The 16,350-nt window shown below is 45.8% G+C and overlaps 1 protein-coding gene across 3 annotated transcripts in view; it reads right to left on the reverse strand.

The window, feature by feature from the left end:
* MTF1 (metal regulatory transcription factor 1) overlaps positions 1-16,350 on the reverse strand; it is a 76,302-nt gene that overhangs the window by 34,619 nt on the left and 25,333 nt on the right. For all 3 annotated transcript variants that reach the window (XM_056557101.1, XM_056557100.1, XM_056557099.1), the window contains exon 2: positions 4,155-4,393. In XM_056557101.1, coding sequence (XP_056413076.1) covers positions 4,155-4,393 — 239 coding nt within the window. The remainder of the gene's footprint in view (positions 1-4,154; positions 4,394-16,350) is intronic.

The raw sequence follows: 16,350 nt of genomic DNA on the forward strand, positions 1-16,350 counted from the left end.
CACACGTCCTCTCCCCTCCCCCCGCTCTGTGTTTTCCCCTGTGAAAACTTGAAACCTCCCCGTGATAAGTGAGGTCCTGTGTAGACAGAGCAGGGGAGGGGCTGTGTACGTCCTCATTCTCCCCGTCTTCTTGTATTCAGAGCTGCGCTCTCCATCCTCCGGGAGGGGGATGAGGGGGCATGGCTTAATCATCTCCTGCAGACCGTCCTCGGGCTCTGCCCTCGCTCCTCCCCGCTCTAGCTTCGACAAACTTCGGAGAGCGGAGGGGAGGAGAGATCCCCTCACACCGGCTGGGGGGGCTCTGAGCAACGGCCTTCGGCTACTGAAATCAGCTGGGGGCCGCCGTGAGGTGAGATGGGTTTGGAAATCTCACCTCACACCGCCGCCCCCTCCATACACCCTGAGCGCCGGTGTGAGGTGCAGACTTGCGTCGGCTCCTGCGCCTCACACCGGCATTAAAGAAAAATAAGGGGGGGGGAAGTCTGTCCGGCCCTGCTTGCCCGATAAAGGGCTAAATCTATAAAAAAAAAATCACCTGCCCGGCGAACAAAACTACTTGCCCCGGGCGATAGGATTTCAACATCCCTGTGTCCAGGCATGCTGGGAGTTGCAGTTTTGCAACATCTGGAGGCACCCTGGTTGGGAAACACTGGTGTAGAGGAAGAGTGGTGCAGTAGCCTATAGCAACCAATCAGATTTCTTCTTTAATTTTTAAGAGGCCGGTGAAAAATAAAAGGAGCAATCTGATTGGTCGCTAAGGGCAACTGCACTATTCTTCTGAACAAGATTTGATGAATCTCCTCCATATAGTACATATGAAGAAAAACGACAGATGGATCAACCCCACTAACCTGAACAAACAGGTGGTTAGTGTTCGTGATCCTTAGTAAAATTATGTATTTCTTACCCCAATCCATTCAGCTGTTCCCGGGATACAGCACAATCTTTCAATATGCAAATTAACTCTTAACTGCACTGGAGGCGTGTTTAGAGACTATATGTACCTCTGACGTCATCCCCTGGGTCCTATTTGTGCTGCCCCACTCATAAAAGGGGTACTCTCCTGGAAAACCATTTTCTTCTACATCAACTGGCTCCAGAAAGTTAAACAGATTTGTAAATTACTTCTATTAAAAAATCTTAATCCTTCCAGTACTTATCAGCTGCTGAATACTACAGAGGAAGTTCTTTTCTTTTTGAATTTCCTTTCTGTCTGACCACCGTGCTCTCTGCTGACACCTCTGTCCATGTCAGGAACTGTCCAGAGGAGGAGCAAATCCCCATAGCAAACCTCTCTTGCTCTGGACAGTTCCTGACATCAACAGAGGTGTCAGCAGAGAGCACTGTGGTCAGACAAAGGAAATTCAAAAAGACAAGAACTTACTCTGTAGTATTCAGCAGCTGATAAGTACTGGAAGGATTAAACATTTTTTAGTAGAAGTAATTTAGAAATCTGGCTTTCTGGCACAAGTTGATTTAAAAAGAAGAAGAAAAAAAAGTTTTCCAAAACAGTACCCCTTTAAAGGGGGTTTCGACCATTGACATGCATAAGAAGGATCCGCGCTTGTTTTTAGGTTAAATGTTGTGAGATCTTGTGAACTGGGTATTTCCTGTTGGAGTTTTCTCTTTTACTACAAATCCCATAATATCTAATTTCCCCTTCCCACACATCAGCTACCCCACGCATTGAACCACAATCCAGCTGAATTTCATGATAAAGCCAAGTGCTTTCTAATCAGGGTGCCTCCAGCTGTTGCTAATTCCCTGTGGTCGCTCCACCCATTGAAGCAGAACAGGCTCCCTGTCATCACCTGACTAGTAAGATAGGTATTCCCAGGATGCAGTGCGGCCAAGACACAGACGGGTGTCATTTGTATGCTGTTAATAAAGAACATTTACAACAAAAATCACATAAGAATGCAAGATCAACCATCAGAGACCGGTACAGACATTATATTATTAACTGCACTAACTTTACAGCTTCTGTAGCATAGTCAAATCAAAAAAATCCTGGAATACCCCTTTAAGGAAAATATGATGAATATTGATGAGTGGGTAGTGCCAACAGGACCCAAGGTGCAAATAGTTCTAGTACCAACCTCTAGAGCAGTTAAGAGGTTATTTGCGTAATGCTAGATTGCTCTTCCTCTCAGGAATGGCTAAACGGATTGAGGTAAAGAATACATCATTTTACCAGGATCACTAACCACACTAAACACTTGTATATTCAGGTTAGGGGGGTTTCATCCATCTGACAGCAATGTCACCAGCACTAACTTACAGCTTGTTAGTGCAGGTGACGCTGACCAAAACGGCGTTTATTTTCTAATATCCCTGTGATATAGCCTTAAGAGTCCTTGTATGTAAATGAGGAACTGTAATAAATATTCACATTCCTCTCTGCTGCACGGAACCACTACATGCTGATGTCCAGCACATCTGGCTCTAACATAGCGGCTACCTGCAGAAGAGAAATTATGACCAGACCGGTCGGGAAGGATGACAAGTGCACCAGAGACCCTTATGTGCATATAACGGGGGGTTTACAAGTATCAGTAACAAAGGCACCTAGGAAAATAAAGTGAACTCCACTTTGAGCAGTGTCACCGGCTGGGTACGCAGTTATTAAGGAGACATCCCGACTCCTCAGTGGCAGATGTTGGGTAGAGCACATTTGGGCAGATGGATTTTAACATGTTGGATCCGTTAGTAATGAATTAAAGGAAAATGTCATTAGAAGGTATAGATACAGGATTTTCTCAGGACATAAGCTTTACCAAGGACACTCCATTAGCTAACTGCACTGAACTGCTGAAGTAGAGGGAGTGCAAGGTCAGAAGGGACGTCCATCCACCGAACAACTTTCTGGGGTGCAGTAAGCACAGGTCTATGGCAGCTTTACCTATATGAGTAATATAATGGGTTTTGGAGGCCAAAACTGAAGTCTGATTTCCACAAACCCCACAAAGAAAGGCCACATATTTAACAATACCAGCCAGATTAATGTGTGGTACAGTCTCATCTTTGACCTCCATGTATTTCTTGAAAAAACAAGCCCTACAGAAAGCTTATGTTTGTATAGAGCCAATGTAATCCTCAAGTATCCACAGCATAGTAGAAAATCATTATCTGTAGATTTCCTTTTAAAGTGTCCCTGTCATTAAATAAAAACAAAACATGAACAAATGAAAAAAGGTCTGACAGCACAAAAAATGTATCCCGCATCATCTATACTTCGAAAATCAGGAAAAAGGATGCAAAGTCAGCCAGTCGTCCCAAATCCGGCATTGGCAAGTGGAAAGAACCAGACTGCCAGCAAATGATAAAAGAGCAAAAAGAACTTGCTTATTTATTAAATCCAAAAGTGCATAATGCATCCCAATAAGTGCTATATTTCAGCCTATGCACCGGTTAAATTGTACCATTTTTGGACTCAAAAAACATGCAAGTTCATTGTGCACATGTAACGTGAACAGTTCTGCTTGGTCAGCGTCTGGCTGCTCAGACTCCAACCGATCGATGGAACAAGAGAGAGGAGTGATGCCACATGCTACTCTCTCCGCTCCATGTTTATGTGACCGAAGCGGTCCCAAAGACTTACATTATGCGTCTATCACATGACACAGAGACGGGAGAACCCACTGTGGGCAGTCCTCCTGATCAGCTGGGGTGTTTAAAGGGGTACTCCGGTGGAAAACTTTTTTTTTTTTAAATCAACTGGTGCCAGAAAGTTAAACAGATTTGTAAATTACTACTATTAAAAAATCTTAATCCTTCTAGTACTTATTAGCTGCTGAATACTACAGAGGAAATTATTTACTTTTTGGAACACAGAGCTCTCTGCTGACATCATGAGCACAATGCTCTCTGCTGACATCTCTGTCCATTTTAGGAACTGTCCAGAGCAGCATATGTTTGCTATGGGGATTTTCTCCTAGCAGTTCTTAAAATGGACAGAGATGTCAGCAGAGAGCACTGTGTTCCAAAAAGAAAAGAATTTCCTCTGTAGTATTCAGCAGCTAATAAGTACTAGAAGGATTAAGATTTTTTAATAGACGTAATTTACAAATCTGTTTAACTTTAATGGTTACCCCTTTAACGGTGACAGTGCGAATTTAAATGATACTTTCTCAGATTCAACATGATATTCTCACCTGTAGAGGGTATTAAAAGCTTTTTCACAGCCCTGCACGTCACATTCAAAAGGCTTTTCCTTTGTGTGTACACGGACGTGAATCTTGAGGCTGTATGAGGTAAGAAACGCCTTCCCACAGCCCTCCTGGTTACATACAAAGGTGTATTCCCCTCGGTGTGTTTTCTGGTGAGTGCGCAGATTTCCTGCTGTGCTGTATGTGCGAAGGCAGCCTTCAAACGTACACTGATAGCGCTTCACCTGCAATACAAGATCATGATGCATGCATTAGCCATCATATATATTACTAGTGGAGAAGGGTTTCTGACATGTTTCCACATATCGGAGCATGCCCCAGATAGCGGAAGAAAAAAAGCTCATCTTTGAGAGGTCAATGAATACGGTAAGTGGTTGTGATCTCAATGTGCATAATACATGAATTCTTCAGGTTTTAATACACCTTAAAGGGGTACTCCACTGCTCAGCGTTTGGAAAAAAACTGTTCCCAACGCTGGAGTCGGGAGCTCGTGAAGTCATTGCCCCGCTCCCTCATGACGTCACGCCCGGCCCCCTCAATGCAAGTCTATGGGAGGGGGCGTCACACCCCCTCCCATAGACTTGCATTGAGAGGGCGTGACCATGACATCACGAGCTCCTGGCGCCGACTCCAGCGTTCGGAACAGTTTGTTCCAAACGCTGAGCAGCGAAGTACCCCCTTTAATAGAGAGATTTTCCCAATTAAAGGCGTACTCCGGTGGAACTCCATCATCCAATAGGAGCGGCGTGCATATCGACGTGATGGCGGCGATGGAGAGCGAGGATGCTGGGGAAGCAGACGCCTTGCCGGAGCGTTGGGGACACCCCGGGGACGCGGCGACAGCGATGGACGGCGACATCCAGGGCAGTGGTGACGGTCCGGAGCGGCGGGGACAGGCGAGTACAACTTCCTATACCAGTGGTCTTAAACCTGCAGACCTCCGGATGTTGCAAAACTACAACTCCCAACATGCCCAGACAGCCGTTGGCTGTCCGGGCTTGCTGGGTGTTGTAGTTTTGCAACATCTGGAGGTCCGCAGTTTGTAGACCACTGTCCCATACTTTACATTGCACGGATCCCTCAACATGCAATGGTTTCAACAAACGATGGTCCATTTGGAACCGATTACCATCGTATGTTGAAGGCATGAATTAATCTAGGTGGGATCTCGGCTACTAAAGAGCTGTAACTAACATAAGTGTATATGTAATAGTTATAATTGTCATGACTGTAATAAGGATTCTGTGAAAAGAGACTTCCTTAAAAGCAATCTTTATTTTTGTTGCATGCGCTGCAAATTATTGTCGCCTGACTTCCTATTCTTATTTCCTAAAGGTCATATTATACACAAAAGATCATATTATACACAAAATATATATATTATTTGTTTTGTGGGGAGGGTTGCTCAGTACCATTGCACTGGCTACTCTGCTTCTTGGATGCCATACATACACAATAGAATTTGTATGTGCATTTATAGTGTGTAAGCAGATAGATATTACTCTTTACATATTTCTAGATGGAACTACACACAGACATCATACAGCCACTATCTCCCCTCACCCCCAGCACTTTAACAACAGTGGGTGTCAGGCTGTATTACACACCAGAAAGTAAGGCACATGGCCATGATACTTTGTGTTTAGTTTCTCTATCATCACAATGAACACCCTCCCTGTGTACAAGCTGTGTGCTGCTTTGCTATTATTGTGAGGTAGGCTGATCCTGTTGTGTAACACTGGGAAAAAATGCAGAGTCACAAATAAAGAAAAAAAAGTGTGCACCCAGGGATTACACAAGAGGTGGCTGCAGGCAGTTAAAGATCACGAGCAAAGTTGAGTGAACTTACAGTAAATTGTCTCGTAGCGAACCTCGCAGCTCGGCTGTTGATTACTTTAGTCTGCAGAAATTAGCTCAGCTTTCCAAGGACTCCAGTTGCCTGGAAAAGGTGGATACAGACCTAAGACTGTCATCCCAAACTATTCCAGGCAACCAGAGCCCTTGGAAAGCTGAACTCATTTACGCAGACTAAAGTAATCAACAGCCGAGCTGCGAGGTTCGCTACGAGACAATTTACTATAAGTTCACTTCATTCTAATCAGAAGCTTCTTTCCATGAAGAAAAACCACTTATCTACGGGGTCATTCACACGGTCGGTGTGCTCCGGTTTAAGTAGCCTGGTCGGCCACTCCTGTAAAGTATTGGGCACCTGACAGACCCATCTGAGTCAGTTGTGCTCCGACCCATTCAGGGCCCATTTGGTGGAGAAAAAGAATGAACCCTGAATGGGTTGGAGCACAAGGGCCGTGTGAACTAAGTAGTTCTGGGAGCCCAAATAGTTTTACACAACAACATCTCCATTGAAGTTGTTCTAGTTCATGGATTTTTTGCCCCCTTTCTGTTCCAGACCCTTGTAGCTGCTTTAGGCTCAGTGATGGACTCCTGTTTCTTCTTAATAGATAGAAGTCAGTCCAGCAAGGTTCACGCAACAAGCCAGTTTATTTACTTAGCCCACAGCTTGTATACTTCTATCACAGCTGCCTTGTACTTCAGCTACAGTCAGACAGGCTATTCAAATCTTACAGAGGCAAGCCTGCTCCCCACCATTGTCATACGGCTCCATGCTGGGAGTAGGCACACCGCTGTGAGAGCTCACAGCGTCCAGAAGTTCATTACTCCGAACGCTGTGTGCGGGCTTCCGTGTTCGCGGCCTCCGGGCATGACGTCTCACCCGCCCCCTCGTGACGTCTCGCCCGCCCCCTCGTGACGTCTCGCCCGCCCCCTCGTGACGTCACGCCTGCCCCCTCGTGACGTCACGCCCGCCCCCTCGTGACGTCACGCCCACACCCTCTACCAAAGTCTATGGGAAGGGGGCGTGACAGCGGTCGTGCCCCCTTCCCATAGACTTTCATTGAGGGGGCGGGTGAGACGTCATGCCCGGAGGCCGCTTACATAGAAGCCTGCACACAGCGTTCGGAGTAATGAACTTCCGGACGCTGTTAGTGGAGCTCCGAACTGCAGGGCAGCGCACAACCCCTTTAAGTATAAAAGCAGTATATGGCGAACATTTATCATTGTCTTTAGACTGTTTTTTGTGTCTAGAAAAGGCGCCATTTTTTTATATGGAAGGGTTTTTGAAAAAAGGCGCAAAAAAGGCGCAAAGCCACTGAAACACCAGTCCAGACTTAGCTTAGCTTTTTGGTGTATGTGAAGAGTAATTTGAGAAAATGTGACCTGCACAAAATGTATCAAATGTTCTGTGACCATATAATAAATGTGGTGCTCCTACACATTAGCAGCACAGAAAAAAATAGGTGTAAAAAAATGCTTCACTTACACTACAATGATAAATGCCGGCCTATGTATGGGGAGAAAGTAGGGGATTTATTACATTACATATTAATATGATAAAGACTGAGGTACAGTATAAACCCATAGTAGGCTACAAACAGTATATATACTACAGCGTGAGATGCTGTACAGTTAGGGCCCTGGGCTAGTGGTACTAGAAGTTACAAGGAAATAAAGAAATATTTGTTTAGCCGTCAGACTGGTGGATGACAACTGGCTTAAGATGTAGAAGGTGTCCACATGGGGTTAAACTAGAGGGTGCTAAAATCTACTACTAGCAGTGCTTTAAATAGTTTTATAGCTGCAGAAGAACAGCTCCCATTCATGTCTAAAAACGGACATATCTGATGCAAAAGGATGTTCAAAAAATCCCATTGAGATGAATGGGATTTTTTTTTACGGACGTTTTCAGGACTTTTTGCCAGGAGTAATATCAGAGGTTTTTTACAGAATGATACCTGTAGTGTGAAAGGGGCCTAAATCCTGCTAATTAAACAGACACTAGATGGAAATTGGAGGGATGGATTATCTAGCTAAGTGGTATATGCCACCAAATACTGTGACCCCCCCGACCTCCGATGGCCCCGACCTACAATAATTTCAATATACGATGGCCTCTCAGAGGTCATCGCATGTTGAAGGCAGCATCAACATAAGATGCTTTTGTATGTCAGGGCCATCGCATAAACGGCTATCCGGCAGCGCAGACTGCTTCAGCTGCCGCCGGATTGCCGTTTACGGTGCCCTGTGTGCTCCGGTGATGGTCTCATCTGTCCTCGGGGCTCCGGAGCGTCCTCATCGAGGTCCCCTCCATCGCCGTCATCACGTCGCCGCGCACGCCGTCCCGTCATCCAATAGGAGCGGCGTGCGTAGTGACATGATGGCGGCGACGGAGAGCGAGGATCCCGGGGAAGCAGAGACGTCCGGAGCGTCGGGGACACCCCGGGGACACGGCGGCAGCGATGGAGGGCGACATCCAGGGCAGCGGTGACGGTCCGGAGCGGCGGGGACATGTGATTATAACTTCCTATACTTTACATTGAACGGATCCCTCAACATACGATGGTTTCAACAAACAATGGTTCATTTGCAACAGATTACCATTGTATGTTGAGAGACGACTTGTACTTCATTTCCGCCATTGGCAACAATTTTGCTGGAAAAAAAAATGTAACCCTATTTGTGGGCTGGTGTCTATTGGTACGCCACTTTTTTCACTTGATAGAAAAGTGGGTTTATTCTTTCGTATATTGTAGGACACAGAAAAAAAAGTAATGGTGTTGTCCAGCAATACAGTAAGGTGCCTCGTGTAATACAGTAGGGTGTGATCGCCCTTGTGGTCCCCTTGAGTTGGTAGGATTCTCCCCTATTAAAGGCGTACTCCGTTGAAAACATCTTAGCCCCTATCCAAAGGATAGGGGATAAGACGTTTCTAGCAAAGTACCCCTTTAAGCCTCTTGTCTTTTGTGCATATCACCCCGAATATGGGGACTTAAAGGGGTACTCTGCCCCTAGACATCTTATCCCCTACCAAAGGATAGGGGATAAGATGTCAGATCGGGTTCCCCGCTGCGGCACTGCACTATCATTACAGCACAGAGCGAGTTCGCTCTGCATGTAATGACGGGCAGTACAGGGGCCGGAGCATCGTTACGTCACGGCCCCGCCCCTCATGATGTCACGGCCCGCCCGTTTCAATACAAGTCTATGGGAGGGGGCGTGGCAGTCGTCACGCCCCCTGCCATAGACTTGCATTAAGGGGACGGGCCGCGATGTCACGAGGGGCGGAGCCATGACGTCACGCTGCTCCGTCCCCTGTATCGCCCGTCATTACGCACAGAACGAACTCGCCCTGTGCTGTAATGATAGCGGGGTGCCGCAGCGGGGATCCTGGGGGTCCCCAGCAGCGGGACCGCGGCGATCTGACCTCTTATCCCCTATCCTTTGGATAGGGGATAAGATGTCTAGGGGCGGAGTACCCCTTTAAAGGGGTATTCCAGGAAAAAAAAATGTTTATATCAAGTGGCTCCAGAAAGTTAAACAGATTTGTAATTTATTTCTATTAAATTTATAGAGCTGCTGGAGTTGAGTTGTTCTTTCCTGTCTGGCAAGCGCTCTCTGCTGACATCTCTGTTTGTCTCGGGAACTGCACAGAGTAGAAGGGGTTTGCTATGGAGATTTGCTTCTACTCTGGACAGTTCCCGAGACAGGTGTCATCAGGGAGCACTTAGACAGAAAGGAACAACTCAACTTCAGCAGCTCATAAGTACTGAAAGGATTAAGATTTTTTTAATAGAAGTAATTTACAAATCTGTAAATTAGCCAGTTGATCTATAATAAAAATCCACTGCGGGAACCCATATAGAGAAATTAAGGAAAAAGAAGAAAGGCACTGGAGGATGGTACTGTCTTTGATGGCACAGGTGGAGCCTCCGCCAGTGCCATTCCACACAGCACCATCCTCCAGTGCCTTTCTTCATATTCCTTCATTGTCCAGCAACAGAATATTTAAGTTAAAGAAGATATCCCATGCAGCAAAGAAAAAAAAAATACCTAGCCATTCCATAGTATATTCACCTACCACCTCTCTGACATGTTTGTGATTTTTTTTCCACCCCCCATTCACCGGCTATTCAGCTCATAAATTGCAGTTACTTCCTGGTTATGGTGGCTATGCCTGTGATCTCAAAAACTACATTTCCCTGCATGCACTGCTCACATTTCCTGCTCTCAGCTGCCTGAGCAGAGAACTTGTTACCACCCCTAACTTATGTTAGTCACTCCCACATAACACTGAGCTCCAATCATAGCCCAGACAGCAGGGTGGCCACATAACACTGAGCTCCAATCATAGCCCTATACAGCAGGGTGGCCACATAACACTGAGCTCCAATCATAGCCCTATACAGCAGGGTGGCCACATAACGCTGAGCTCCAATCATAGCCCTATACAGCAGGGTGGTCACATAACACTGAGCTCCAATCATAGCCCTATACAGCAGGGTGGCCACATAACACTGAGCTCCAATCGTAGCCCTATACAGCAGGGTGGCCACATAACACTGAGCTCCAATCATAGCCCTATACAGCAGGGTGGCCACATAACGCTGAGCTCCAATCATAGCCCTATACAGCAGGGTGGTCACATAACACTGAGCTCCAATCATAGCCCTATACAGCAGGGTGGCCACATAACACTGAGCTCCAATCATAGCCCTATACAGCAGGGTGGCCACATAACACTGAGCTCCAATCATAGCCCTATACAGCAGGGTGGCCACATAACACTGAGCTCCAATCATAGCCCTATACAGCAGGGTGGCCACATAACGCTGAGCTCCAATCATAGCCCTATACAGCAGGGTGGTCACATAACACTGAGCTCCAATCATAGCCCTATACAGCAGGGTGGTCACATAACACTGAGCTCCAATCATAGCCTTATACAGCAGGGTGGTCACATAACACTGAGCTCCAATCATAGCCCTATACAGCAGGGTGGTCACATAACACTGAGCTCCAATCATAGCCCTATACAGCAGGGTGGTCACATAACACTGAGCTCCAATCATAGCCCTATACAGCAGGGTGGTCACATAACACTGAGCTCCAATCATAGCCCTATACAGCAGGGTGGTCACATAACACTGAGCTCCAATCATAGCCCTATACAGCAGGGTGGTCACATAACACTGAGCTCCAATCATAGCCCTATACAGCAGGGTGGCCACATAACGCTGAGCTCCAATCATAGCCCTATACAGCAGGGTGGTCACATAACACTGAGCTCCAATCATAGCCCTATACAGCAGGGTGGCCACATAACACTGAGCTCCAATCATAGCCCTATACAGCAGGGTGGCCACATAACACTGAGCTCCAATCATAGCCCTATACAGCAGGGTGGTCACATAACACTGAGCTCCAATCATAGCCCTATACAGCAGGGTGGCCACATAACACTGAGCTCCAATCATAGCCCTATACAGCAGGGTGGTCACATAACACTGAGCTCCAATCATAGCCCTATACAGCAGGGTGGTCACATAACACTGAGCTCCAATCATAGCCCAGACAGCAGGGTGGCCACATAACACTGAGCTCCAATCATAGCCCAGACAGCAGGGTGGCCACATAACACTGAGCTCCAATCATAGCCCTATACAGCAGGGTGACCACATAACACTGAGCTCCAATCATATCCCTATACAGCAGGGTGGTCACATAACACTGAGCTCCAATCATATCCCTATACAGCAGGGTGGTCACATAACACTGAGCTCCAATCATAGCCCTATACAGCAGGGTGGTCACATAACACTGAGCTCCAATCGTAGCCCTATACAGCAGGGTGGCCACATAACACTGAGCTCCAATCATAGCCCTATACAGCAGGGTGGCCACATAACGCTGAGCTCCAATCATAGCCCTATACAGCAGGGTGGTCACATAACACTGAGCTCCAATCATAGCCCTATACAGCAGGGTGGACACATAACGCTGAGCTCCAATCATAGCCCTATACAGCAGGGTGGTCACATAACACTGAGCTCCAATCATAGCCCTATACAGCAGGGTGGTCACATAACACTGAGCTCCAATCATAGCCCTATACAGCAGGGTGGCCACATAACGCTGAGCTCCAATCATATCCCTATACAGCAGGGTGGTCACATAACACTGAGCTCCAATCATAGCCCAGACAGCAGGGTGGCCACATAACACTGAGCTCCAATCATAGCCCTATACAGCAGGGTGGCCACATAACACTGAGCTCCAATCATAGCCCTATACAGCAGGGTGGCCACATAACACTGAGCTCCAATCATATCCCTATACAGCAGGGTGACCACATAACACTGAGCTCCAATCATAGCCCTATACAGCAGGGTGACCACATAACACTGAGCTCCAATCATAGCCCTATACAGCAGGGTGACCACATAACACTGAGCTCCAATCATAGCCCTATACAGCAGGGTGGTCACATAACACTGAGCTCCAATCATAGCCCTATACAGCAGGGTGGCCACATAACACTGAGCTCCAATCATAGCCTTATACAGCAGGGTGGCCACATAACACTGAGCTCCAATCATAGCCCTATACAGCAGGGTGGTCACATAACACTGAGCTCCAATCATAGCCCTATACAGCAGGGTGGCCACATAACGCTGAGCTCCAATCATAGCCCTATACAGCAGGGTGGTCACATAACACTGAGCTCCAATCATAGCCCTATACAGCAGGGTGGTCACATAACACTGAGCTCCAATCATAGCCCTATACAGCAGGGTGGTCACATAACACTGAGCTCCAATCATAGCCCTATACAGCAGGGTGGTCACATAACACTGAGCTCCAATCATAGCCCTATACAGCAGGGTGGTCACATAACACTGAGCTCCAATCATAGCCCTATACAGCAGGGTGGTCACATAACACTGAGCTCCAATCATAGCCCTATACAGCAGGGTGGCCACATAACACTGAGCTCCAATCATAGCCTTATACAGCAGGGTGGTCACATAACACTGAGCTCCAATCATAGCCCTATACAGCAGGGTGGTCACATAACGCTGAGCTCCAATCATAGCCCTATACAGCAGGGTGGTCACATAACACTGAGCTCCAATCATAGCCCTATACAGCAGGGTGGTCACATAACACTGAGCTCCAATCATAGCCCTATACAGCAGGGTGGTCACATAACACTGAGCTCCAATCATAGCCCTATACAGCAGGGTGGTCACATAACACTGAGCTCCAATCATAGCCCTATACAGCAGGGTGGTCACATAACACTGAGCTCCAATCATAGCCCTATACAGCAGGGTGGTCACATAACACTGAGCTCCAATCATAGCCCTATACAGCAGGGTGGCCACATAACACTGAGCTCCAATCATAGCCTTATACAGCAGGGTGGCCACGAGGAAACAAAATGTAATCTCAGAGAGAGGGACCCTGGAGTTGAAGCTGCAGTTTTACACTGTAAAATCACTCCCTCCCCCTCCTGCTTTACACTGGCACAATCACCTCCCCCCTTCTCTGCCCTGCACTCCTCTCTCCCCAGTGCTTAGTGTGACAGGTCTACTCTCCCTCCCCTCCATTCTCAGTGTGACAGGTCTACGCTGGCAGCTCCCTCCCCTCCCCCCTCTCCTCCGTTCTCAGTGTAAAAATATTAGCAAGGAGAGGGGAGAGAATCAGCCTGTTTGCTGGGGCTGCTATGATCTGAATCAGCCGGCATATAGGCAGTGCTGCTCAGCCAATCACTGCAGAACAGAGGGAGGACAGTGTGAATATTCATCAGATGGGAGGGGCTAAGCCCGAGCTCAGGGAGCTCTCTGCAGCACAGGGGTTTTCTGGGTAATTGTCACGTCACGGCCCCGGGATGCTGCTGATAACAGCCTGAATAGGGGTCGAAAGTCATGAAAACCTGGAACAGCTGAATTTCCTGTCAGACAGAAGAATGCAGATAAAGCTTGTTTCTAAGCAGCATTGGTAATGGAAGTGATTTACAAACCTGTATAACTTTACCTTCTGCACTAAAAGCTGAACAATTGTTTACTGTGAGACTTGTCCTTTAAAATTCTCCGATTTATAGAAGATTTCAGCATTAAAGCGTACCCGTCAAATCCAACAAAAATTAAATATTATTTTAAATATATCACTCAGTACCTAATCCTGACCATGTACATCTATTTTTTATGTGCAGGGGGGTGGAAATTTAAAAAAAAACACAAAAAAAAAAAAAACAAGGGACTAAAACGGAGCACAATCTACTTGTCCCTCGTGAAAATCCACTTGTCCTGGTGGACAAAAGTTTACCGTAATCAAAATAGTATGTAAATTTGGGGGGGGGTTGCCATTCACCTTGTGGTCAAACTTACACATTATTTTAGTACTTTAGGTCGGCCTGATTTTACCAATACCAAATATTTTTTTCTTTAAGGGTGCGTTCCCACAGGGCGGATTTCCGGCGGCAGCCCTATATGTATAGTGAGTTTTGGAGACGGGGCCATGTGCCGGTGTGTCTGTGACGCGCTGCTCCGCCTCCAAAACGCACTACACGCATAGGGCTGCCGCCGGAAAGCCCTGTGTGTATAGTGAGCAAGGAATAGGAAGCATATTTTGTCAAATACGCTGCATATACGTCCTGTGGGAACGCACACTAAAAAAAAAAAAAAAAAAAATTCCTGATTTCTATAACATTTTTATTTTTTCAATACTGGGCTGTATAAGGGCTCAATTTTTTGGGCTGTAATTTGCTGTATGTATTGGTACCATTTTGGTATTGATCAGATTTTTTTTTAACACTTTTTACTTCATTTTTTTTCTGGGATATGATGTTTTCGGACAATTACGCATGCGCCAATACCAAATATGTTTATTTTTATCAAGTTTACATATTGTGAAAGGGGTGTGATATGAACTTTTAATATGGAAGGGGTTAATGGGTGTTTTTTTTTTAACTTTCATAATTTTTTTTTTTTTAATACACTTTATTAGGAGGAATCATTAGATTCCTCACACAGATCAATGCAGTTCTATTGAACTCCACTGATCTGTGTTCATTTGATCGTGCTGCTCACATCTCCCCTAGCATTAGCAAAACTACAACTCCCATCTTGTCCTCACTGACAGTAGCGGGACACAAGCTGACAGTGAGAGGATTTTTCCTCTAGCTGTGAGCCCTGCGCTCCAAGCTATCAATCAAGGAAGTGTGTCCATGACATAGATGATGATGCATGGACACAGCAGGACTAGGATGTGTCCAAGCAGGCAGGGGGGCAGTTGTTTGACTGGCTTGTCAGGATGAAATACTGAAAAATTTCTAATAAAATCAATTGCAAAACCTATTGGTTATACATGCTTTACAACACATCAAAAGTTTTTGTATCTGACAGTGCCCATTTAATAATAATTAAAAAAAAAACCTTACAGGGAGCAAAAGTGAAAACACCTGACGCTCTTGGATAATACAAGCTTTATTCATAGGTTGCAAGTATAAACAGTGAAAGACATGTCACAATAGTATAATGTGAAATGACTGATGTTAGAGCTTTATGTGAGAAGAGGATAAGAGACATAAATTTAACCTCTTAAAGGGGTACTCCCATGGAAAACTTTTTTTTTTTTTTTTTTTAAATCAACTGGTGCCAGAAAGTTAAACAGATTTGTAAATTACTTCTATTAAAAAATCTTAATCTTTCCAGTGCTTTTTAGGGTCTGTATACTACAGAGGAAATGCTTTTCTTTTTGGAACACAGAGCTCTCTGCTGACATCATGCGCACAGTGCTCTCTGCTGACATCTCTGTCCATTTTAGGAACTGTCCTGAGCAGCATATGTTTGCTATAGGGATTTACTCCTACTCTGGACAGTTCTTAAAATAGACAGAGATGTCAGCAGAGAGCACTGTGCTCATGATGTCAGCAGAGAGCTCTGTGTTCCAAAAAGAAAACCATTTCCTCTGTAGTATTCAGCAACTAATAAGTACTAGAAGGATTAAGATTTTTAATAGAAGTAATTAACAAATCTGTTTAACTTTCTTGCACCAGTTGATTAAAAAAAATAAAATAAAAAAATAAAAGTTTTCCACGGGAGTACCCCTGCGCCCGGTCCTGGTATAAAATGCGGGGTCATGCTGTGACCCTGCGTCATACCGGGTCGGTGCCGGCGGCTAATGACAGCCGAGACCCTGGGCTAATAACGTTAATGCATGGCAGTGATCTGTGTATGAGATAGCCACCGTGGGGAGCTATAACAGAGCAAAAAAAAAAAAAAGTGTGAAACAAACGTTAATAAAGACCATTTAACACCTTCTC

The sequence above is a fragment of the Hyla sarda genome, chromosome 2, assembly GCF_029499605.1.
Source record: "Hyla sarda isolate aHylSar1 chromosome 2, aHylSar1.hap1, whole genome shotgun sequence".
Classification (NCBI taxonomy): Eukaryota; Metazoa; Chordata; class Amphibia; order Anura; family Hylidae; genus Hyla; species Hyla sarda.